We start from the raw sequence: 25,742 nt of genomic DNA, 5'->3' as shown, positions 1-25,742 counted from the left end.
TAGACTTAGTACTAAAAGGCACCTTCGGGGCCATCTAGTTGAACCCACTTATCTTACTTGGGTCCCCCTTGGCTGTGTGGTCATAGTTCCCTTTCCTGAGTCTTGAAAAAATAGGTTACTCTAAGTTGGACCAATCTCACCAGGCCAAGATAGTCATTCCTCTGTATCTGCTCAAGCTTCTTGAGGGCAGGTATGCTTATTTTCCACTTCCCTTGTAACTGGTCACAATGTTTAAGTCTGAGTTTCTGTCAATGACTTTGACTACCTCTTCAAAGCAAGCCAGACAAAAATCCCTATGATTCCTGGCCATATCTCAGGTGCTGTTGACCAAGGAAGTCTGGGAAGAATGAACAGAAGCTTCTAAAACTCACAAACCCTATGAGGTAGTGATTTGGCACCTGTTTGGTTTCACTGTAGGGGGAGGGAAGGGGTCAGTCATTCTGTTGTCTATGGGGCTGTAAGAGTAACCCCTCAGAAGCAAGTTGAATTCTGATTCCCTCCATTCTTTATACCCTGTCTGCTGATGGCTGATTCTCCACACAGTCCACTCCCCTCTACCCCGCCTCCCTTCTCAGTGATTTCTAGGAAGCAGGTTACTGATAGGAGGTGGCAAGTTCTGAATTCCATTGCACCCTGGGGGGAACTATCGTCAGCGAGTTTTCAGAGACCAGCATATATTCCCTCTCCTCTTACACCTGTGTTCATCAGGAAGTCAGTTCCAAGTATACAGTGAGGTGAGTGGGGGCCACGTGTCCAACTCTGGGCTCTGGACATAGTGTTCACTTCCTAATCCTGATGATCAGTGGAGCGGTTCCCCCAGAGGCAGGGAACATTCTCTCAGACCTTGATTAACCCCTGCATAGCTCTTGCCAGTTCTGTCAATGAATCATCCAGAATCTGGATTGGGGGGGATGTTGTGTGTGTCAGGAATTAGATGGCAAAGAGAGTGCGGTTCAAAGACTGAGAAACTGAGGCCTGTTACTCCTTATAACTTTCCTTTCTTTGGCTGTTTAAAGGCCAAGAACTGAAGCCTGGAGAGGCAAAACTGGGGACTCTTCCCTTAACTTTCCCTAGCTAAAGTCCTTTCATCAGCCAGGCAGCACTGGATGTGTGTAAAACTCAAATTCAGGTATTCAGACGCCCAACTAAGCACACACCAGCGAATCAATGCACTTTTGACTCTTGGCGTCTGGCATTTTTCTCCTAGCTAGGGTACTCCAGCTCTTTCTGGCCTTCTCTTCTAGGAGACTTTCCTAACTTGTCAAACACAAGTCCAGTCAAATCCTCTGGGGTAGTAACACCAAGCTAATTAGGGGAGGGGCTAGTAGAATGCCTCAAGGTGTCAGGCTATCACTCTGGAGGAAGAAGAGACACCACAAGGATTTAATTTGGTTGAGTAAAAAGAGCCAAGGGGAGGGAAGAGGAGGAAAAGAGGAAGGTCAAACCACTCACCAAGGAATTCCTAGGACTGTCCTTGGTGTCCTCATTTGCCCTGTTTGGAGTTACCCCTGGCTCACTTCAGGTCACTGTTCAAGTCCAAAGTCTCGTCCAAGAGGGTGGAAGTAAACCTATGTGACCATGATTTATTTATTACCTGAGTGGCACTCACCACTGAGCATCTGGAAACCCAGGCCTTGGGCACTGAGTCAGCAGTCCTAGGGGCAAGGAGGACCCAGGTATTCCTAAACTTGGGCTTCCAGATCTTGACCTCGGAGACTAAGGCACAAAAGTTAGGTGAGGAGGGGAGTGGGGAAACCCTGGTAGAAAAATGGGTGTGGGGAAGGAAGGACTGTACTTAGGGCCCCGCCTGATTTAGTTTCTGGCTCCTAGTGTGGCTGGAGGAGGCAGGGAGGGGGGGAAGGGGGCAGGTGTCCGGCCTGGTGACTTTGTCCTCTGGAGGGACTTCGGATAACAAGTATCTCCTCACTGTTCATTTCTGCTCTACTTTGTTCCCTGGGGAGAGTAAGCCGAGCTGAACAGAAGAGGCTCAGTGCCAAGGGCCAGGAGAGAGAGCAGCTGGAGGGGGTGGAGCGGAGGTGGATTAGGAAGGATTGTAGGGGGTTAAGGCACAGCCCTGGCAGGACTCTGTAGAACAGCTTGTCCTTCCATAGGCCTAGGGAACATTAGAGGTGGGGTGGATAGGATGGGATGACAGCACATTGGGTATTGAGGCTTCCAGTTCCCTAGCAATGCCAGAAGCCACCTGTGCTGGCTTGATTCCCTCTTTGGGTTTTGCTTCTACCTGTTCTGGGCCCATCTTCCTCCTCCTCAGCTTCCTGCATTTCGGGAACAGCACCCATTCCACTGGAAGGCTTTTCTCTGGTACTGAACCTTTTCTCCTTCCTTCCTAGTTTGTTAATTTTTAGACTCTGCCTATCACAATTCCAAGGCATTAAGTATAGGAGGAGGGGGTAGATGAGGCCTGGGAATTTAGAATTTCTGATTTCTTCCTTCCAAAGCTTCCAAATCATTCTCCTTTTGGCCTCAATTTCTTCCTCTGTTGTAAATAGATGTTATACCATCAGAACAGGGTGAAGGCCTGATGATATTACGATTATACTGCCACTCTCTTAAGTTATCAGTAACTGCATTGTCCTAAATGTCCATTGTGGCAATATTGCCCTCCATGGTGCTCCTGATTAAAGGCCGTAAGATAATCAGGGGGAAGGGAGCCCAGCCTAGGTTAGCTAGTTTAGTTCCCTTAACTGGGCGAATACTCCCATCTCCGTATCTTTATTCACGTTCTCCCTGGAGTGTCTTTCTTCCAATCTCTGCCCATTGGAACTCAAGTAGGAATGCCGGTGCCTTGGAATCTTTCTCTAATGCCTCTAGTTGGAAGTAATCTCTACGCTTCTCTAAATTCTGTAGCATTTCCTTTGCTCCAGTCATGTGGCCTTTATTATATACAGCTATTTATTACAGTTGGGGCAGCTAGGTGGCACAATGGACAGTGTTGGGCCCGGACTCAGGAAGACTCCTTTTCCTGAGTTCGTATCTAGCCTCAGAAAAGTACCCTGTGTAACCCTAAGCAAGTCACTTAACCCTGCTTGCCTCAGTTTCTTCATCTGCAAAATGAGCCGGAGAAGGAAACAGCAAACCACTCGAGTATCTCAGCCAAAAAAAACCCAAATGGGGTCGGCTATGACTAAAAACCACTGAACATCTATTACAGATATTGATTTCTCCTATCAGATTTTAAGCTCCTTGAAGGCAGGGACTGTGCTCATCCATCTTTGTAGCTCTCATAACACCTAGTACAGTGCCATGCACACGGCAGTTACTTGGTAAATGTTTGTTGATTGACTGAATAAACTAAAAGATGTGATTCCAAAGCATCAATTTGCCAATATTACAGGCTTGTTCCCATTCAAGGAAGTGGTCAAGTTCCCATTCTAACCTGCAAATGAGAAGGCTCTATCTTGCACCAGCATCAAGAACTAGCCACATCATTGGAGGGAGGGGAAAAGAGGACAGGAAAACAGATACACTAAAGCTTTTACACACCAGAGGTTATGGTGTATCTCTAAGTTTCTTTCTCTGCTGAAATCTTCCCCAATGGGGGGTGAAATGTCAGACTGACATTCTAATCTATTTCCATAGCTCCAAAGATGACCTCTAATGGAGCAGTCCCAAACCTACATATCCAGTTTTAATCTTGTTCCATCCCACACTGTCAACTGCCTGCTGTCATCAAGGCTGCTTGGAGTCAGAGGAGCTGGATTCAAGTTCTGACTACTTAGAACCTTCATGACCTTGGATGATTCACTAAGCTTCTCTGGAACTCAATTCCTTCATCTGAAAAATAAGGGATTTGCGTAAAATGATCTCTAAGGTCCCTTCCTTCTTGAAATCTATGATCTTCTGATCTCCACTGAGATCCCCTTCAGTTTCTCAAACTCAACATGTCCCAAAGGTAATTAATTGCCTTTCTCCTTAAATTCACCACTTCTCCAAACCTCCCAAGTTTTTGAGAGTACCATTATCAGGGAATGAGGGATTGCCATCATCCAGTTCATTAGCCTGGAGTCTTCCCTCCAACCTTCTCCATATTCGATCAATTTCCAAGTTGCTGATTGTATCTCCAAGACCTGTCACCTTCTCTTCACTTACATCGTCCCACCCTCCCCCACCCCCAGTTTAGGCCCTCATCACTTTTTCATTTGTCCTAGACCATTGAGGTGGGCGCCTAGGTGATCCCCCTGCTTCCAGTCTCTCCCCTTACCCTCCTCCTCCACACAGCTGCCAAAATAACCTTCCTTAGGCACAGGTCTGACTATATAACTCTCCTTCTCAAGACTTGTCAATGATCTCCTATTTTCTCTAGAACAAAATACAGACTTCTTGGCCTGGCTCTGGCCCACCTTATTGGTGTTATATCATCCCCATCTTCATGTATTCTACATTCCAGCCAGACTGGAATACTAGTTATTCCTTTAACTTTTCATTCTATTTCCCATCTTGTGCCCTGGTACAAGGCTGTTCCCTATATCCCCTTTATCTCTGCTTCCAAGAATCTTCATTTTCCCTCAAGGCTCAGATTATGTTCCACTGGGCTAGCATTCCAATGCCAAACAATAAGGTTGGTATTTTATCCTCAGGTGACTGGGACCAACTTCTTCCTTGAAAAATAGAGTTCTCTCTCTTCAGAATAACCTTGTATTTATTATCTATCTGAATATATCCCTTGCTTCTCCCCAAAAGAATGTAAGTTTCTTGAGGGCAGGGGATTTTTTATTTTTGTTTTTGTATTCCCAGTCATGCTAGAACAGGCATTTAATATTTATTGATCTGAATCTCTTTCCAGTCTTGGCTTGTCTAATTCTGGATTTTATCTTCCTCCTAGATATCTAACCATCATGACCATGATGGTAATGTCATTGTCATCATCATGTCATCATTATAAATGGTAACTTTTATTTATACTAGTACTTCACAGTTTGAAAAGCACTTTAACATACATTATCTGCTGAGCCGACCCAGCCGGGATCTCAAATTTACCATGTTTCCAAACCTGAGTTTCCTAATCTACACAATTGGGGAGTGGGGGGTGGGGGAGATGGGACTGGATGGCCTCCAATATCCTATGACCTCTTTATCTTCCTGCCCACTACTCCCCTCCAATCTGCCCTTTCTCCAACCTTGATTTCTATGGATAGCCCTTCCACCCTCTTCTCAAATCACCCAGGGTCAGGGCCTGAGAGTTTGCTTTGACACTTGTGTCCTGACAATAGCAGCCTCTGCAACAGACCTGAATCTATCACTTCCTTTACACTTCCCCCCACTACAATTTAATCTTTCATTAAATTCAATAATCCATTTATTCAACAAACAGTGCTTTATTAAGCATGAGCTCATGCTAAGCTCTAAGGTCTGTGCCTCTAAAGACGAAACCAGGACAATTCCTGCCCTCCTTACATTCCATTTGGGGAAACACCACCAACAGAGAGAAATAAATAGAGAATATGTACAAAGTGAATAGAATTTCTCTGGAGGGAGGGGAGGAATTCTAGCACCTGGGGGAAATCAGGAGAGTTCTCATGTCCGAGGTAGCACTTGAACCGAATGAACCTCGAAGGAAATTAGGAATTCTCTGAGGTTGAGGGAGGAGGGGGTGTGTTCCAGGCGTGAGACAGGAGACAGAATACCAATAGCAAGAAGCCTCATTTGCCTAGAAAGCTGAGGATGGGAAAGGGAGTAATATGTCTGGAGAGGTAGGCTGAAGCCAGACTGGGAATGCCAAACAGAGGGATTTTTATTTTATCACCAGGCAACGGGGACTCACTTCTTGAACAAGGGAACAACATGGTCAGACCTGTGTTTTAGGAATATTAATTTGGCAATTGTGTAGAGGTGAGATTAAAGAGGAGAGACTGGAGACAGGAAGACCCATTATTGGGAGGCTTCTTCAATTGTCTAGGCCAGAGGTAATAAAGGCCTGAACAACCCTAAAAAAAACCCTGTATCTTCTAGCCCTTCATCACCTCTGCCCCAGACTACTGCAAAATAGGCAATACATTCCTAACTAGTGGCTCTTTTCCCTTGAGTTAAGCAGCTTGGTTTAGTAGATAAAGTCCTGGAATTGGAATCAAAAAGACAACTTGCTAGCTGTGACCAGAGGCGTCACTGAATCTGTGAGCCTCGGTTTCTTCATCTGTAGAAGGGGGATAACAATACTTACAGTATCTCCTTCATAGGGTTGTGTGACTCAATGAGCTCATGGTGTGTAGAACACTTTGCCAGCTTTAACTTGCTATATGAACAGCAGTTGAAGACTAGCCTGGCCTAGAGAATAGAGGACCAGCCCTGGGTATAAATCTCACTTCTTGACAAAAGCTGTGTGACCATAGGTGAGTCACCGAAGTTCAGAATCTCAGGCAAATCCCTTGTCTGTCTCTACTATGGATAGTTTAGCTGCAGTCTTCTGTGGTGGAGGGAGGAGTTCACACACTGATGAAATCACAGATGGAGGGATGCTTCCTCCCACCCTCCCTTCCTCCCTTCCTCTCTCTCAGATGTCACCTCTTTTATGGAGTCTTCCTTATTATTCCTTAGTCTCTAAGCTGGAAATAATTTCTCCTCCTCTTAAAATCACAGAACTCTGTTTGGGTCTCTGCTTGCACTTGGCACACTTTACCTTGTAATCAAGTTATCTTTGTACATGGCCCTTCTCCCTTGAAATCTTAAGCTCCTTGAGAACAGGAACCATGTTTTATTTCATATCTTTGTGCTCTCAATGCCTAGCACAGCACTTTGCGCAGAGGAAGTGCTTACTAAATGTTTGTTTAAACAGCTCTAGAGGACTGTTCTGCTACTTGAGAGTTTGGTAGGTCACTCCCAGCAATGAAGGAAGGATCTGCAGGTGGCTGTATCTGCACCAGTGGAGTTTGTCACTTCACTACTGCCTTCTCTGGTGCAAAGCTGAAGCTGTTCTAGAGGTCTGGAATGGAGACCAGACAATTAGGAGAGCCAAACAATTAGAACTCAGTCCATATGACGAGTTATGACCTATATCTACTGACCTGACAAAAATAGTGAAATTTTATGTATGTATGCATGTATACTCACACACACATATAGTCTCTGGTACTATATATACTTCCTGTGTCATGACATCATTTATCTCCCACTACTGCTCCCTTAGATGAACTCTCTGCTGTGACCCGAATGATTTCATGTCCCCTACTACACTTTGCCCCATCCCAGCTTCCCGTATTTGTTTTCCCTGCCTAGGATATCCTACCTGACTTCTGTCCAATTATTTCAGTCTTATTGGCAGCTAAGTGGGGCAGTGGATGGAGTGCTGGACATGGTGTCGGGAAGACTTGAGGTTAAAACTGGCCTCTGGACGAGTCACTTAACCTCTCTCTGCCTCAGTTTCTTCAACTGTAAAATGGGAATAAGAGTACTACTTTCTCAAGGTTGTTGTGAGGATTAAATGAGATAATTTCTAAAGTGCTTAGCTTAATAATAATAAGCACCTATTGATGCTTTATAACTCCTACCTTCCTTCCTTCCTTCCCTCCCTCCCTCCTTCCATTCCCACTGCTTAGTACAGGCCAGATGAAGTCAAACCTTTTCTGTCCATCCTGGCCACAATAATGCTTTCTCTTCTGAATTCCTAAGGCACTGCTCTCTGCACTGTTCCATTTGGATCTTACTGTAGCAATAGTAGCAATACTGTTGTGTGTTTTCGTGACTATTATATGACTATGTCCTATCTTCCAAAATAGAAGTGAGCTTCACATCTGTCTATCTTACACAATAGAAGAATGGCCAATAAATGTTTGTCAGTGATGATATCAGGCGGTCCTATCAGGATTCCACTGTCATGACATGTTCCACGTCTGTATCGACTTCGGCCTCATAAAAATTTGTCATGATTGCCCTAGACCACATAGCAAAATACTGAGAGAGTTCAGAGGGTAGAGATGTGACATCAACTCTTGAATATTTTCCAAGTGAGTCCTTTCCTACGAACCCCTACTATGCACTCTGGTCCAAGGCAAGTCATGAGCATGTTCCAAAGCCCCACATTAAGTTTCTCTGCTATTCTTTAGCAGTGAGTCACTTAAGAAACCCAGTTGTCCAAATACAGGACTCTGAAAGCCAGCTAGTCACCTCTCTGGCTCTCTCAACTGATGATCTAGGGCCATAAGATAGCTAAGCATGAGAACAGGACCCCAAGTGGAGATGGGGAGGCAGACAAAGAAAGAAGCGGCCCAAAGCAGGCTGGCCCCTCTTTCTGCCTACAAGCTCTGCTTGTGACCTCTTTCCCACCCAACAGGGAATTGGGGAGCTCCAGGTGTGATGGTGATCTGGTGCGGAGGGAGCTATGCTTGGTCCTGGTCCAGAAAGGGTCTGGAGGCCTTAATATATAGAAAGAGGAGAAGCAACAGAGCTTTCTGGAGACCCGGGGGTCTGGCAGACTCCATGGAAAAGAAAAGGATAAGAATAGCAGTGGTTCTGGAAGCTCTGCATTCCTGAGAGCGTCATCCAGCTCCTCCTCCTTCCCCCTCTCCTGCCCTCCCCCCAACCCTATAACACAGCTTACCGAAGCCAGGGTTCAGCCAGGGACAAGAGTGGGCTAGGTCTCCTCACTCTCTCACCAAGCACTGACCAATAGGGAGCCTGGTCATATTGTGACACCCTCCCCCTATTCCTACTCCCTCCCCTCAACAGGGACTTAGGAGTGATAGCAATGGAGGTTAGAAACTTTTCCATCCCTATGACCCATCTCAGCTAATTTATCAGTAAACTGGAAGGTAGAAGAGCTAAGTACATAAAGTTCCTTAGTGACCCTCCCCAGACCCTGGGGGATTGCCTTCCCAGCCTCAGTGCCCATGGGCTTAACTCACCATAACCTCCCGCCCTGGGGAGGTGGAAGGGCTGGAGTTCTTGCCCTTTTCCCACAGGCTATAGCGGCCACTCGGTCGGTAGGTGGGGCTGAGGGTCTCCAGGGATCTTGGGGCTGGGGCTGGGCCCTGGCTGGCATTGCCCTTTCTCCCATAGTTCTCCAAGTAGTCCGAAAGGTACTCTGATCGACTGGCTGCCTGGTATAGCCCCTGTAGGGCACACAACTCCTTTCGGGTCCGGGCAAGCATGGGGCTCCGCCCTGGCCCAGGATCCATCCTATAGCTGTCCGTGGTCCGAAGGCCAGAGAAATCTCGGGCCAGGTCTGAGTGACTGTTAGACTTCTTCTGGGTCAGGGGCACTACCTGGTCCCGGGAATTTACAGGCAGGTAGTTGAGAGAGCTACTGGTCATTCCATAAGGCAGACTGCTGCCTCCATTGAGTCCGCTCCCAGAAGGCCGTTCACTGATCCTACTTTGGCTCTCTCCTCTTTTGCTACCTCCAACCTCAGACCTTAGCATGGGACGGCCTCGGTCATAGTCCAGAACGGAGGCAGGGCCATATGTACGGGGACGGGTGTTGAGAAATCCAGAGGGATGTGCTGGCTTGAAGCTGAGTTTCTCCTTCTCCAAGAAGGATGCAGCCAAGTTGGCTCCGTAGGAGGAAGGGGTGTAGGTCCCATAGCTGGACTTTGAGTAAGGGGTATCTGTGTAGCGTGATGAATCTGTGTAGCGCTTCAGGGTGGAGGAGAGCTGGGACATCCTTCAGGGCGAAGCTCAGTGGGGGCTGGGAGCGGCATGGGCTGTAAGATAAGGGAAACAACTGTCAAAGACAGCCCTCTAGGACTAGCTCCCCCACATTCCCATCGATCCCCTTAATTTCCCTGTCCTCAGCTGGGCCTCTGTCTGGCCTCTCAACTGTGACATCCCAGATTTTTACACTGAGATGCTAATGCAGGGAGATGTGCAAAGGTACAGACGCAACCATACAATTTAGACAAGTGATGAGGACTAGCCGAGAGATCATGGGCACGTCACTTAAATCTTCTCAACGGTGGACATTCCAGCTCTGAAAGTCTCAGAGTTACTGACTTAATACTTATAGAGGCCGCACAAAACCAGTGTTCTCATTTTAGTTACGCACGCACACACACACACGCGCAGCCACGCAAGCGTACAGACAGCCCAGGGTCCAGGCAGTACCTGTTGGTGGCCCAGTCTGACCTCTGGGGCTCCTCTCCCTGGTACTCAAGCTGACCCTTAATACAGCAGTCTACAGCAGACAGCTGGAAGGGTCCCAGTAAACACCTCTAGGAACCTCAAAGGAATCCCACAAATTCTTCAGGATCGATGAAGTTCTTGGCTTATGCAAAGGGGGCCCCTAGAGGTAAAAATCCAGTACTGCAGCTAACGCTGCCCTCTCTCTCCGAGGGTTCGGTCTGGAGTGGATCTTCTTAGAGATCATAGGATTACAGAGTCAGAATCGGACGGAGTCTTAGAAGCCAGCCAGTTCAACCCCCTCACCCCCACCCCAATGCATTTTACAAATGATGAAAATGAAGCCCAGAGAGAGGAAGAGACTTGCTGGCATCTGAAATCATGTTCTCTGACGCTGAATTGTGTTCCTTCTAGTCCAGCTCCCACATAGCATATAGATGAGGCCAAAAAAGGCAGAGACTTGCCCAGAGTCATACATCAGTATAATGGCAGAGTCAGGACCTCGGCTCACATCTCCTGATTCCAAGCCCACGGCTCTTTCACTGTAACTTTCTTCCTCCCAACTCTAACTGACCCCCAGGTTCTTGTGGCTAACACAGAAGAGGAATAGAATTATGCAAAATTTAGATACTGTAGAGTATTTAATGCACCTCCTTCATTTTACAGGTGAGGAAAATGAGACCCAGAGAGGTGATATGATTGGTCCAAGGCCACACAACTCAATAAGCATTTATTAAAAACACAGCTGGGGAGGAGTAGGGCTGGGGGCTAGAACCCCGGTCTCCTGACTTCACCTTCTGGTCGGTTCTGCTACTGCACAGCGCTCCACCCTCTCCCATAAAGGCTGAAGGCTTCGTATTCTACCTGTACTGAGGACATTCAGGTTATCTCCCTATAGGACCAGTCTTTCTTGCCAAGGGAACTAGGGAGGGAGAAGTGTTGACAGGACAGGAGATCAAAGGAACTGATGTATTAATGAGTGCGCAAGCCTCCTCTGCCTTGAAGGCTATCTGGGGGCTTTTATGGGGAACAGTCAGGACTCTGGGTTTCTTCTAGCTTTATCAATTCTCTTCTATTCTCTTCCTCTAGTAATGATAAATGGTCTGCCCACTCCTCTCTCCAGAGCTGTCCTAATTCTGCATTTGCTGTTAGCTTGCCCAGTGGGTTCCTAGTCCTGCCTCCTGATGAAATCAGCAGGGGAGTATTGGGATAGTGGTGGTGGAAGGCACTGGTGAGATATAGTAGGCATTGATTCTGTTTAGCTTCCACCACCCCACTCCTCTGGGCAGAGCTCAGCCCACTTTGGAATTAGTGCCAAGCCTCAAATACTTCTGGCTTGGCTGAGATCTCTAGGGAACCAGCTTCGAGGTAGGGGGTATATATTCTGGCAGCAGCTGCAAAAGAACTCTAAATGGGGGCTTAAAGGGAGAGTTCCCCCTGCCCACCTAGCTAACACTCACAGGGCACTTGGCTCCCACGATGGTGTCCCAAGGCTATTAGCAGAGAGTCTGATCCATGCCAGCTGCTGAGTTTTCTCTCACCAGCCCCTTAATTCATTATATACAAACTCCCCTATCCCAAGTCCTTAGACCAGGGCTAAGCCATGTACCCCCAAACCTAAGCAGTGCCCTTCTAACCTGTGTGATAAAAGTTAGTTGAGGAAGGGTTAGAGGAGAAACTAGGAACTTTTCTCTCCCTTTTCAGTCCCCAAGGGAGAAGAGGCAGATAGAACAGGTTAAAGGAGAGAAAGAGATGGTGGGGGAAGGGGAAAGTTGGTCCAGTCCTGCTCTATTTCACTGTTTGAGAACTCCATCAATAATTCAACTCCAGGCATCAGGAGCCCAGCTCCCTTAAACTAGGCAGCCATTCAGACATGGCAACGTCCTGCCTAGGCTCACCACCACCACCACCACAATGGCATTCTACAGGCCACTGTCACAAGCTTTGGCATCTCATGGCCTATCTTATGACACTGGACTCTTGGGAAGCCATAGAGCAGGGTTGGGGAACCTGTAGCCTTGAGGCCACATGTAGCCTTCTAGGCCCTTGGGTGCGGCCCTCTGACTAAGTCCAAGTTTTACAGAACAAATCCTTTTATTATGGGGATTTGTTCTGTGAAGTTTGGATTCAGTCAAAGGGCTATGCTTGAGGACCTAGAGGACCATGTGTGGCCTTGAGGCTGCAGGCTCCTCACCCCACTACAGAGGATGCTTCTGAGATGGTTTGGGAGCAGTGAGATACAGCTGGGATTGATGGGGCTGATGAAGTGGGAATTCAAAATTCACATCTCTCTGTCCCCTCTAATTCTGGAACTCCCCAAAGTAAAAACAGTCCCCCCAAAATCTTTATTTCAATATAATTGGTTTCCTTAGCAATTCTGTATAATTTATTTAATCCATTTAAAAGTACAGTTCTGAGAAGAGCTCCATAGGCTTCACCAGACTGACTACCAAAGGGGTCCATGAAATAAAAAAGTGAAGAACCCCTGTGCTAGGGGAATCCCAGTGGGTTTATATATTCTCATTCTCACACTAGTTTAGTCAGCTGGACTGGGGCAGTCCCAACACAAAGCAGTAAGCCGACTGTCCTCCTAGTAATTCTGGGCAGCTGATGGAGTAAGCTAAACATGCCCCCAATGCACAAACATACATATCCCTTCTTGGAAACCTGACAGCATCATGTCTTGGGGGGAACTTGTTTGGGCTGAGGCCCCAGGGCACTTTCCAGCCCCAGCCCATCTAATTCTGGTGTGCAGAGGAGAGACTAATTTGTGTTGGCTCTCTTGGGCATTACCTGGCTCAGGGGTATCCCTGGAGGCCGGCAGAGTGGGGCAGGAAGAGGGGCTTGCTTCCAGCCTCCTCATACAGGGCAGAGGTGCTCACGTGGCTGCGAGTCTCCTCGTTGCCACAGGAACCACCTGTACTGAATGGCCCTTTCATGGGGCAGTAAGAAAAGATCCTATTGGTTGGGATCCCTCTCACCCTCTCACCACCCAGTACGGGCCCCCCTTATCCATCTCCTCCTCCTGTTTATTCTGGGTTGGCAAGTACTGACACGCAGCTCCTGGCAGGCGGGCACCTCCCCTGGTGCCAGTCACTTTGGACACACTGGGCAGCCAAGTTGCCTAGCTCTGGGTACTTTTCCCCTGCTCCATCTCTCAAGACTGCAGGGTTCTCTTTCTGACTCTGCCAGAACTCTCTGGCTAAGCTTATACCCTCGTTGGAGTTAGGTCACTCCCAGGTTACCTCAGAAGGGATAAAATCCCTGTGGAGCATCTAGGCCAAGTACTTTCCCTAAGGGGTGACAGCAGTGTCCACTTCCCTGGGCTCAGTGCCTCATAGCCCCTCATCTCCCCTATGTCTCAGATAACAGAAGGTGTCTAGCCTCCCCTGGGGTTGGGGCTACAAGGGAGTTGCCAAGGTCTTGGGAAGGAGACTGTCAGTATGTGTTAAGGACATCCTCCTGGTCCATAGTCCAAATAGCTGAGGAGAGGGCAGGAGGCCCCTGTAGGAGACAACCCTTCAGATTTTCCACTGGCAGGCAGGTGAAAGTGAAGCTGGGAGCAACCTGAGCCCTGGAACAATACTGATCAGTCAAGATATCATCCAGGAAGACTCCATTTCAGCCATGGTGCCAATCTCCCTCATAGTGCCCGTGCCACAAGCTTCCTGAACACAGCGAGGAGGTCTCTAGATACTGTCATGGGTGTCCCATCCCAAACCCTGACTCCAGATTTAACTTGGCACAAGGTGCCAACAAGCTAGATGACTCAGGGGTTACAATTAACCCTGTCACTGCCAGGACAGCCAGCTCCTTTGCATCAGGCACTGTCATTTCCTGTCCTTTACTCGAAGGGTTCCCCAACCTGTCTAGCCAGGGGAGTGACTTGCTTAATGGGAATCCCAGAACCTCCCAGCCCCAAGGGGAGGGGAGGGCAGGGACATCCCATGTCCTGGTTGTCTCCTCCACGACCCTTCATCTGTTCTACCTCCTGGTGATTTTCAGGGCAAATCAGTCCCATGCTCTGTTGCTCTAGGATGCTCTGGGATGGAGATTTCAAGGTCAGGTTCATGGGAAATCTCCATATAGGGATCAAGTCCCTGCTTAGGTGTACAGGTGCCCAGTGTAGGATGAGTTATGTCCCTAACCTCCCCCATGCCAGGTGCTTGGGGGCCTCCTCAGCAATGACCTCACAGCTTCCTAAAGCTACTTGCTAACGGGATTGGAATGTGGTCAGACTGATGTGCCTTCTGTGGAAGGCAGGTGAGGTGGGGGGCAAGAAAGGAGCCCAAACTACTGTGCTCATCTCTTTAGGGGAAGCAGGAAGGCACTAAGGTATGAGTGCCAATCTAAGACAGATCAGATCTGGGGGTGTTCTGGCAGAAAAAGGAGCACAGGTAGGGCGGGGGGGGGGGGGTGGTGAGTTTATATTTTCACTGGTCAAGGGCTCTGTTTATTCTCAGACCTCCTCCCCTAACCTGAGCCTGCTTTCACCTTCTTTTGGCAAGCTATATCTATCAGGGGCTAGCACACTATACCCTACATGATTAACAAGCTCTGACTTCTTTAGGGGGTGGTGGAAATGGGTCAGGAAAATGCAACCCCCTTAATTTTTCCTACAAGTTTCTTAGAGCCTCACGGGGAAGGTAGGAGGTAGGACCCAGAAATCAGATGAAGGCTACAACACTGAATAATTGAAAAAGAAGGTACGTATGTGGGTCCAGGGTAGTATCTTAGTTGGGAAGCATGTCTTCATATTTGCCAGAGAAAGCAAAGAGTGCTAGTGCCCTCAGATCATTGCCTCAGTGCTACTAAACTTGCTTCATTACTACTGTGAACACAGTAGTGTTCTGGACATTTTAGGCAATATGGAAAACCCTTAGGAAGAGGTCCCTTAAGCTACCGCCTAGCTGGTTCTTTCCAGTCCTTGACCAGATCTTGTCTCTCCTCTGCTCTCCATCTCCTAAGGTCTTGGCTCATAGCACTAGACCTGGCTGGGTAGATAATTATCTGCCATCTATACCCACCACCCCTTCCCTGCCCCACAACTCTCCCAGGCCTACCAGCCGGGCAGGCACCAGGCAGCAGCACCTATGTATGTTTAGATGCATAGTAGGGGCAGTCACTGACCTGTGTCCAGAGGAAAAGGATTGATCAGGACTCTGGGGGCCTCTCCTTCCCCAGCGGGGCATGGGATGGAGTGGAGGGCGGAGGAGTGAAGCCTGACTCTGGGCTGGGTAATCCGGAGCTCAGGTTACTGGCTCTGATATATATAGTATCTTATCTGACCTCACAGGGATGGCTACAGCAATTCACTCACATTCCAGGATCCAGAGAAACTTAAAGGGGCAGTGCCGTGCCCACCCAGTGTGGGGTGGGGTGATACTGTCCCTAATGAGCAGGTGCTAGGCAGGGGGGTGACTTTAAAAGAACTCAGGGAAATGTACAGTAAGAAGTTGCACAAGAAGGGGTTCAATGAGAAGAAAGGGGTAAGAGAAAAGGCGGCAGAGTGCATTGATAGTAGCTTGGGGTGAAAGGAGGCATAGGGCTGAAATTATCCGGAGGTTACAGGTGTCTAGGAAGAAAAAAGAGTCCTGTCTGTCAATCCCAAGTGCCATGCTTGCTTCTAAAGTTAAAAAGCTCTGGCCTCAGACATTTGACACACACCTACTAGCGGTGTGACCTTGGGCAAGTCACTTAACCCTAATTGCCCTGCCTTTCCCCCTCCAAAAAAAATTAAAATTAAAGTTAAAAAGAAACTCCAAAGCTTTCTTTTATCTGTCTACCTACAAATCCCTTGGTTCTTATAACCAGGGCAGGATTGGTTCCACTACCACAGCTGTGTACAAAGTAGGCTGAACAAATCCCCAGAATTCCTTAGTCAAGGAGACATCAAGTGTCTGTCCAGGAGTTCAGACCTTTGTTGTTTCCTTTAGGCTTAAAAAAGTGGGAAAAGTACAAGGTCCCACAAGTGACTACCCAGCTAAGCCCTACCCTTGCTATAAAATGTACCCATTTCATAGGGCTCTGCCTTTATCCTAGATAGAGAGGAAAAGAATGGCATTTCTCACCTTTCTAGGCCTCTTTTTTCATCTTGCTCTCCAAGAGTGTCCCAGTCCTTGTTGTAGCCCACCTTTGTGTAGGTGTCTCAAGGCACCTGTCTCCACCCTGTCCCAGTTCATGCCACTGACTCAACACTGGGTCCTGATGATGGACCTCATTCCAGTCCTCATTCCCTGACCCCAAGTGGGCATGAGTCTACAGCATCAAAGGGGTTGAGTTTCAGCTCTTCCAACCACCTGATCCCTGTCCAAGCTTTACTCAGTCTCCCACAACTCTGGAAGCCTCAGTATAATTTAGGCAATGGGTAGTTTCTTAGTTTGTCTCCCCACCCCCACCCTCCCAACTCTCCTCTACCAATGAGACCCAGCTATCTCATCCTCTTGCTGGGCAGGGTGGAAATGGGGATGCTCAGTCCTATGGGAGGAGGGGAAGAGTAATATGGGAAAGCACTCTGTAGACCTTAAAGCACTATATAAATGTGAGTAACTATTATTATTATGATAGATCTCTTCACTGTGAAGTTTAAGTTGCTGGTTTGGGTGATGGGGGGGTGGGGTGCGGCTATAAAGATACCTCCTCTGGTCTGAGACTGGCAGCAGTCCTCCTCTACTATTTAACTGCTGCCTGCCCCCGGCTGACAGTCAGACCACACTGCCTTGTCTGTCTGTCTCTCCTCTCAATCCTCTCTTCTCTCGCCTCCTTCTCCCCTCCCCCTCCCCCCAGAAAACCCTCCAGAAGGGGCAGTAAATGAGCGGCACACAACCTTCTTGTCACAATGGGCTACAACACACTGCACATCCCGCTCCTCTGAAATATACCCAGGCACACGCCACCCGGCGCACCCTTGACCCAGGCACGGGAAAGCTGCAGCACGCCAGGCTGGTACCCAGAACCCGAGCCAGCCTTGGCACAGCGGACACTCCCCCCCCCACGCGGCTCGAGCCCCCAGCTCCGCGGGCTCCCCACCCCCATGTCCCCGGTGTCCGCTCTGGCTCCGGGGCCATGTTCATCCCTCTCTGCGGGGCAACAGCCGGCGCCCACCTCGGGCATTCCCCTGGCAGAGGTCGATGCCCTATCTCCCCCCGCCCCAATCCCGAACAGGTGGCACCTACCTGGTTCTCTAAGGGTGGATGTGTCAAGCCGAAAACAGGCATGAAGCTGCGGGTAAGTCCCGCCTGACACTGGCGCGGCGCAGTGAGCAACAGCTGACGCAGAGGGCTCCTTGGCCCTGGCTCCTGCCCGCCTCTCCCCACCTCCGCCAGGGGCCCCAGTGAAGACCTCCCCGGGAGAGCAGCGCCACCCAGCGGGCAATCGGCGTACGGCGTTCCAGGACGGCCTGGCCACGCCCCGTGCGTCCTCGCGTCACTGACACGTGGAGCGCCCATTGGCTCTTTATTATTGTGACCTGATGGAGCTCCTCCCAGCCTGGGTTTCCCAGGCAACTGATGTAAACAGAGCCACGTGGAAGAGAAGCACGCGGGGCTAAAGGGGGTGGAGACTGGAGGAACTGGAAGAGAATGTTGCAAAGGTATAGGAAGGAGAGGATCCATAGGAACATATGATTTAAAGCCAGAAATGAACTTCAAGACCACCTAGTTCAACCCTCTCGTTTTGCAAATTATTTGGTGGGAGCAACGGTAGAATCTGAGTTTCAACCCATATTCCCCCGGGTGCAGATTGCTACAGTATCCAACTTCCCGCTCAATGGTCCAATCAGCATCTACCCGACCAGCTCTAAGCTTCCTGGGATGGATTCAGGTCATTCATCTCATTAGCAATAAATACATCGGCTTCCCAACAACCTTCGCTGGTACTTTCCACTCAGTCGGATGATCTCTTATTCCCCTTCAGCTCAGCCTTCCCCTTCTCCCCAGTGGAAGGCTCCAAACTGAACTCAACCAGGTTAACAGAAATCTTTTCATTTGAGAGTGCTCGAAAAAATGAGGCAGGGAGTTAGTGAGAGGAGCTCTGTTAACTGGGGTTGTATAGGAAAAGACTGGGGCAGAAACCAGGAATTTGGGTATTCATGTTTTCATCATTCTTTCAGCGTTTTCCAACGGCTTTGAAAGGAAAAAAAATCATTTATTAAGGGCTTCCTTTGTATTAAGACTTGTGGAAATAAAATGCAAAGTAAAACAGTCTCTGTCCTCTAGGAGGTTATGGGGGAGATAGCAAATATGTTAATGGTGTTCCAGGAAGGGTTTTTTAGTTCGAGAGGACACAGGAATGTGGAGCCACAGAAGAGTTAATTGGCTTGCCTTGCCACATTATGTTGCAGTTTGGGGTGCTGGGAACCCCGAAATGCAAGGTACAGGAGCTCTGCCTGGAAAGAATTCGACCACTCAAGCCTTCTTTCAGTGTAAGTAGCAAGGTTTATTCGTGAGGCTAATAGAGCCGGCTAGATTCTAAGTGAATCTGAGCAATTTAGTGAGGGTAAGACCGTGAGAAAATCTGGGTGGAATTAAAGAATGGGAAATGCCTGGGGTGGGCCAGGTGCAGACAATGAAAGAAATAAAGTTGTCTGAGCTGGGTCGGAGAGCCACAGTGATAGGACAGTTTAAAGCATTTTTGAGTATCTAGGTAGGCTGGGATGGGCCAGGTGCCTCAGGCAAAATGCCGGGGTGGGAAAGTTCAGGGCAAAGACAAGGTCTTTTCTTTGTTTCCAGGGCCCATCATCCCATCACGTTGACATGCCTTTTACATGTATTATCTTCTTTAAAGCCACCCATCCCCATTCAATTCAAAAGCAAAGGTAATACCGAATGAATGAATGCATTTATTAAGTGCTTACGATGTCATTGTAGTAGCCACGGCAGTAGTAGCTGGTAGTAGGCCGCTAGGTGGCGCAGCAGAGTCAAGAAGTTGTTGCTTAGTCTACTGTATTTCGTGACCCCATTTGGGGTTTCCTTGGCAAAGATGCTGGAAGATGATGCTCAGGAAGATGAGTCTTACTGATTCCAGGCCATGCACACTCTATCCACTGCACCATCTAGCTGCCTGGAGTCACTAAGACCTGAGTTCAAATTCAGCACCTGACACCTTCTAGTGGTATGACTTAAGTCACTTAACTCTCTTTGCCTCAGTTTCCTCATCTGTAAAATGAGCTAGAGAAGGCAATAGCAAACAACAACAACTTGTGATAGACCCGGTACTAAACACAAGTTATACAAATTTGAAACAAATAGTCCCTGCCCTCAAGGAGCTTATGTTCTTCAGGAGATCCTAAATTCATTTAGGAAAGCAATTGATTTCCATTAGATTGTAAATTCCTTGAAAGCAGGGGCTGTCTTTTGCTTCTTTTTATATGCCCTGGTATATAGCACTGTGTCTGGCACATAGTAGGTGCTTAATGATTTTTTTGATTGATTCTACATTAAAAATAAATATATTTTAGATGCATTTATAATCTGTCCTACTAGCTACCGCTCATCACATTGAAACACCACCACAACACCCCCCTCTGTTCCCCAATAGGAGGACAGTTCCTTAGCTTCCAATTTTTGCCTACTACAAAAAGGGTTGCTATAAATATTTGGGTATATAGAGGTGCTTTTCCTCTTTCTTTTATCTCTTTGCTGGTATAGGCCTAGTATGGTATTGTTGGGTCAAAAAGTATGTACAGTTAAGTAACTTTGGGGATATAGTTCCAAATTGTTTTCCAGAATGACCAATTCACAGCAAAGAGTTTACACTCTAAAAGGTGAGAGCACATACATAGCAGAGTGGTGGGCAGGGAGGAACGTTTTAGTTACAGGCGTCTTGAGTGGGGCCATATACACGTGCAGGAACAAATGATAGAACTGATTTAATTGTGATTTGTGGTTCCAGAACTGAAGATGATGAGAAGGAAAAAATGGTATGGAGCCACTAGGCAGTTGCGGACGCTATGGAGAAGATGTCTAGAAAGTAGGGAATGAAGTGAAGCACTGTTGGGGCTTTCCAGAAAAAGTGGTAGGGGAGAGGTGGTCGTTAATTAGGACCTTAGACCTCCCTCTCTTCAGCCCCCCTCGTCCCACCAGGGTAGAAGTTGTATCTCAAGATAGTTGTGGGTCCATGCGATGGTTGGAGATGGCTGATTTGATTATTGATCCTGTAAGAAATGAGAGGAGGAGTTTTGTTTCCACAAGCTTTAGCAGAAATCAGGCCTCAAGGTTGGTCAGGTGAGAGGTCAGAGGCTTGTACGCATGTGCATGCTTTTTGAGAAGGCAGTCTGGGGAATTAGAGAGGCCAAACCCGCTTGAACCAGTTCAAGCTTATCTAGGGTCTGGTCTTGGTCAAGAATCCAGGCCTACTGATTTGCATAATTTGCATATGTTAAAGAGGGAAAGTAGGGGAAGTAAAAGAATATAGTTTAATCCTAAGCTAAGACAAGGAAAATCTAATTAACTTTACTTTTGCTTCTGTATCTTTATTATCCTACCTGTATAAACTGTATAACCTAGGAAAACTATGTAAAAAATAAAGATTGTAAACTAACTGTAACTCTGTAACTCTAGCAGGAGTGGAGGGAAGGGTTACCCCTGCTCCTGCAGCTGTGTCAGTGTGAGTGCTCCAGTGAGCACTACACCTGCTCTCTCGAGGAGCGTAATAAAATGCCTTCCTCTGCCCACTCTGGTCTTGAGTTCTTTGGGTGAGAATGGGCAATCTTTCTAAGGTCAAGTGAAGGGAAGCAATAGGCAGCAGAAGCTTGCCGGGCTTACTCCCGGATCTTGTCTTGGGGTGTCCTGTGATCCCCACTGTGGTGTTAAGGGGGCTACCACTCTGGATTCCCTTGGGGAACCCTGTGGTCTGCATAGCCTTCTTAAGGGGACATCACTTGGGATTTCCGGCCCTGTCTCGGGAGCCTTGTGAGCTTACTGCTGTTCTAAAGGGACATCACTTGGGTCCTCCTTAGGGTCTGACCCCTAGAAGCCCTGTGATCCCCACAGATTAAAGGGGGGGAGCTGCCACTTGGCCTTCCCCTGGGAGTCCTGTGGTCTGTACAGCCTTCCCTAGGGATTATCACAGGGTTCTTCCTCAGGACTTTGGCCCTGCCTAGAAAGTCCAGTGATCCCCAAAGCCGCATGTTCTCACAATTTGGGGAAGTCCAGTGATCCCCAAAACCACGTTTCTCACAATTCTAAAAAAAGAATTGGGAGGGAGTACAGGTCTAGTATGCAGTGGCATTGCAGGATGTATGGCAAGAAGAGTGGTGGATAGGGGCAGCTAGGTGGCGTGGTGAGTAGAGCACTGGCCCTGGAGTCAGGAGGACCTGAGTTCAAATCTGGCCTCAGACACTTCACAGACACACTAGCTGTGTGACCTTGGGCAAGTCACTTAACCCCAATTGCCCTTGCCTTCCCCCCTGCAAAAAAAAAATGTAAAAAAAAAAAGAAGAGTGGTAGATGGGAGAAAAATCCATTTGGGATGTGAAGAATGGTTTGGGTTATAAGTCTCAACAGATAAAGTGGACCATGTGCTTCCCTGCTGGCTGATGTATCAACTAGGACAGCATTGGAGAGCTGAGTGGATTAAATTACAAGTCACCCAGGGCAGATAGAATCCTAGAATTCTTAGCACAGTGCCTGACGCACTTAATAAGTGCTTGACTGATGGACTAGAATCTTAGAATTAAGAGGTCGTTATTTCAATTTCTACTCCAGCCATAGGAATCTGCTGTAAGGAATGTGGGAGAACTGATCGAACTCTCTGACTTTTCTTGAATACTTCAAATGCCAGGGAGTTCACTATCTTGAGTCACCTTATTTATGTTTGGTCTGCTCTAATTATTGGAAGATTCTTCAAAAAAAAAATGAAAGAACTCAAATTTGTCTCTCTGTGACTTCCACACATATGTATAAGTTCTGTCTTCTGGAGTCAGTGTACTTACTCTTCACTATTATAACGTTTCAAATAATTGAAGCTAGTGATCATTACTGTCTTAAGTCTTCCCATTTCCATACTAAACATTTTAGCTTTTTCAATTGATCCTTGAATGACAGCTTCTATTAGAGAATCCAAAATGAGAGCTTCTGGGTGGGAGCAGGGATGTGCTGGAAACCTCTCCCACCAGCTCTAGAGAACAGATTGTTAAATTTTCAGTGTGAGCATTTACACTTCGAAAAGCAGCAAACCCTATGAATCAGGGCTTGATTTATTGTTTTATTAATTTTATAGTAAGGAAATGATAAAGAAAATGTTAATGTAGATTAAATTTTAAAGTGTATTGTGTATACATTTTTTTTTCCTGGAGTGACATTCGTTAAACTTTTATAAGCATATTCCTGGTAGGAGGGAGAAAAATGAATTCTGATTCACTACTGGGGCCTCACGGTTTAATGGAAGGGGAAGAAGCTAGTGTTCTAGTTTTTCTTTTTCAAAAATATTTTTAAAATAAGTTTCTATTCATTTTTTTTCTTCCATTACCATAGAATTCCATGTATCCTTCCCCATCCCCTCCCCTTCAAGTCGTCTTAGATGATAAATAGTATTTTTTAGAGAGGGGGGGAAAAACTCAGACAACTGATTGGTACTCTGAAAAAGTCTTAAAAATAATGCAATTTGTAACACTTGTGTACCTCCCACCTTCACAAAGGATGGGTTGAGGCTATTTTCTCATATCTTTCTGTTCATCCTATTTGGTCTTTAAAATTTTGTTCATTTTTACTTTTTATTTTTTGGTGTTTTATTCTTTCCATTTACATTGTTCTAGTTACTGTGTATGTTGTTTTCTTGGCTCTGCTTACTTCACTCTGGCTCAGTTCATCTAGATCTTCCCATGCTTCTCTGTAATCCTCACATACATATCATTTCTTACAGCACAATAATATTCCATTATGTGCAGCTAGGTGGCACAGTGGATAGAGTTCTGGGCCTGAAGTCAGGAAGATGAATCTTCCTGAGTTTAACTATGACCTCAGACACTTACTAGCTGTGTGGCCCCGGGCAAGTCACTTAACCCTGGTTGCTCCAGTTTCCTTATTGGTAAAATAAGCCAAAGAAGAAAATGGCAAACCACTTTTTGCCCAAAAAAATCCAAATGAGGTCATGAAGAGCTGAACACAACTAAAAGAACTGAACAATCACCACAAATATTTCATTACATTCATGAATCATGATTTGTTTAACCATTCTCTAGTTGAGGGGCTTTGTTTCCAATTCTTAGCTATCATAAAAAATATTGCTGTAATATTTTGGCATACCGGGTGACTTTTTTCTTGTTGATGATTTCTTCATGATATAAGCTCAGTAATGGAGTCTCTGGTTCAAAAGGTATGGACATTTTAGTCACTTTATTTGCATAATTCCAAATTTATTTCCAAAATGGTTGTACCATTTCACAGCTCCACCAACAATATATTAATTAATTTCTCCAACATTGACTGTTGACATTGTTAAAAAAAATCATTTTTTGCAAATTTGCTTTGAGGTGAAACCTCAGGGTTATTTTGGTGTGCATTTCTCTTGCTGTTGGTGATCTGATGCACTTTTTCATATGGTTGTGAATACTTGGTAGTTCTTTTGAAACCTGTTTGTTCATATCCTCTGACCATTTATCTTTTGGGGAACAAGCTAGTAGTCATTCACAATATATGTCTATATATAATTATACATATGTAGATAATACTTTATATATTTTGGATACAAACCATTATCAGAGAAATTTGACACAAAGAGTTTTCCCTATTGATCACTTTCCTTCTTATTTGAGGTGCATTATTGTTGTCTGAGCAGAGTTTTTCAGTTTCAAGTAATAAAACTTATCTATTTTATCTTTCTGAATTTCATCTATCTCTTGTTTGATTAAGAATATATCTCCTATCCATAGTTGTGAGGGGTGGATATATGATCTATTTCTCTTTTCCTTTTTCATATTAAAATCTTTAATATTAAGGTCTCATTCATTTAGAATGTATTGTGGAATGTTATGTAAGATGTTGGGCCAATGGATTAGAATGCCAGACTGCTTTCCAGTTTTCCAAACAGATTTTATCGAATAGGGAATTTTTTTCCTAGGTAATTTATATTTTCCACTTTATCAAGCATTGAGTTATTGAGTTCTATTGTTTTGAATTTCCCTTCTCTAGTATGTTCTATTAATTTATCTCTCTATAACCAATACTAGATAGTTTTGATGACTGGTGCTTTATAATATAGTGCTAATAGTGCTGGAAGTGATATTCCCCCTTCATCCTTATTTCTTTTCACCATTTCCCTTGATATTCCAGATCTTTTGTTTTTTGTAAATGCATTTGGTTATTATTTTATAAAGTATCTCATTGGTAGTTTGGTTGGTATAGCATTATAAGTGTAAATTAATTTTAGTAGTATTTTCATTTTTGTTATCTTGGCACTGCCTAGTCATGCACACTGAACATTCTTCTAGCTATGTAAATTTTTTTCAGTTTCTTTAAGGAGAACTTCATAATTGAATCTATACAAGTCTTATGTGTATTTTGGTAGGCTGATTTCCAGATATTTTATGCCTTTTGTAGTTATTTGGAATGGGATTTCCCTTCTATTATTGCTTATTGTGTTTTGTTGTTATTTAGAAATGCTGTTGATTTTTGAGGATTTATGTTGTGGCCTGCAACTTTGCTGAAACTATTGTCTCAATTAGTATCTTTGCTGGCTCCCTACTGTTTTCCAAATTAACCATCATATCTTTGGCAAATAGAGATAGTTTTATCTCTTCTTTACTTACCTTCATTCTTTTACTTCCTTTCTCTTTTTTTATTGCTAATGTTTCCAGAACTATATCAAATAATATTGGGGAGAATGGGCATCTGCTTTGCTCTTTGTTTATTGGAAAAGGCTCTAGTGCAACCCCAAGCTTGAGGGGCTGCACTGTTGTTTTCAGAGCTACTTCTTTTTTTTATTTTTTAAAATTTATTTAATATATTTAGTTTTCAGCATTGATTTTCACAAAAGTTTGAATTACAAATTTTTTCCCCATTTCTACCCTCCCCCCCACTCCAAGATGGCGTATATTCTGGTTGCCCCGTTCCCCAGTCAGCCCTCCCATCTGTCACCCCACTCCCCTCCCATCCCCCTTTCCCTTCTTCTCTCGTAGGGCAAGATAAGTTTCTATGCCCCATTGCCTGTGTATCTTATTTCCTAGTTGCATGCAAAAACTTTTTTTTGTTGTTGTTGTTTTCGAACGTCTGTTTTTAAAACTTTGAGTTCCAAATTCTCTCCCCTCTATCCTCCCCACCCACCCTCCCTAAGAAGGCAAGCAATTCAACATAGGCCACATGCGTATCATTATGTAAAACCCTTCCACAATACTCATGTTGTGAAAGATTTACTATGTTTTGCTCCTTCCTAACCTATCCCCCTTTATTGAATTTTCTCCCTTGACCTTGTCCGTTTTTGAAAATGTTTGTTTTTGATTACCTCCTCCCCCCGTCTGCCCTCCCTTCTATCGTTCCCCCTTTTTTATCTTCTTCCTCCTTCTTTCCTGTGGGGTAACATACCCAATTGAGTGTGTATGGTATTCCCTCCTCAAGTCAAATCCGATGAGAGCAAGATTTACTCATTCCCCCTGACCTGCCCCCTCTTCCCTTCCTACAGAACCACTTTTTCTTGCCACTTTTATGTGAGATAATTTACCCCATTCTATCTCTCCCTTTC

The 25,742-nt window shown here is 46.0% G+C and overlaps 1 protein-coding gene across 2 annotated transcripts in view; it reads right to left on the bottom strand.

The window, feature by feature from the left end:
• USP2 (ubiquitin specific peptidase 2) overlaps positions 1-17,500 on the bottom strand; it is a 29,514-nt gene extending 12,014 nt beyond the window's left edge. The window contains exons 1-2 of one of the 2 annotated variants that reach the window (XM_036744822.1): positions 17,243-17,500; positions 8,856-9,652 (exon numbers count right to left, since the gene is read on the bottom strand). In XM_036744822.1, the coding sequence (XP_036600717.1) occupies positions 8,856-9,611 (756 nt within the window). In that variant the 5' untranslated portion in view covers positions 9,612-9,652; positions 17,243-17,500. Of the gene's footprint in view, positions 1-8,855; positions 9,653-15,197; positions 15,312-17,242 lie in introns of those variants that run through there. The other variant, XM_036744823.1, reaches the window with a different exon arrangement.
• Positions 17,501-25,742: the final 8,242 nt, after the last annotated feature.

The sequence above is a fragment of the Trichosurus vulpecula genome, chromosome 2, assembly GCF_011100635.1.
Source record: "Trichosurus vulpecula isolate mTriVul1 chromosome 2, mTriVul1.pri, whole genome shotgun sequence".
Lineage (NCBI taxonomy): Eukaryota > Metazoa > Chordata > Mammalia > Diprotodontia > Phalangeridae > Trichosurus > Trichosurus vulpecula.
This window is presented reverse-complemented; position numbering and strand designations above follow the sequence as displayed.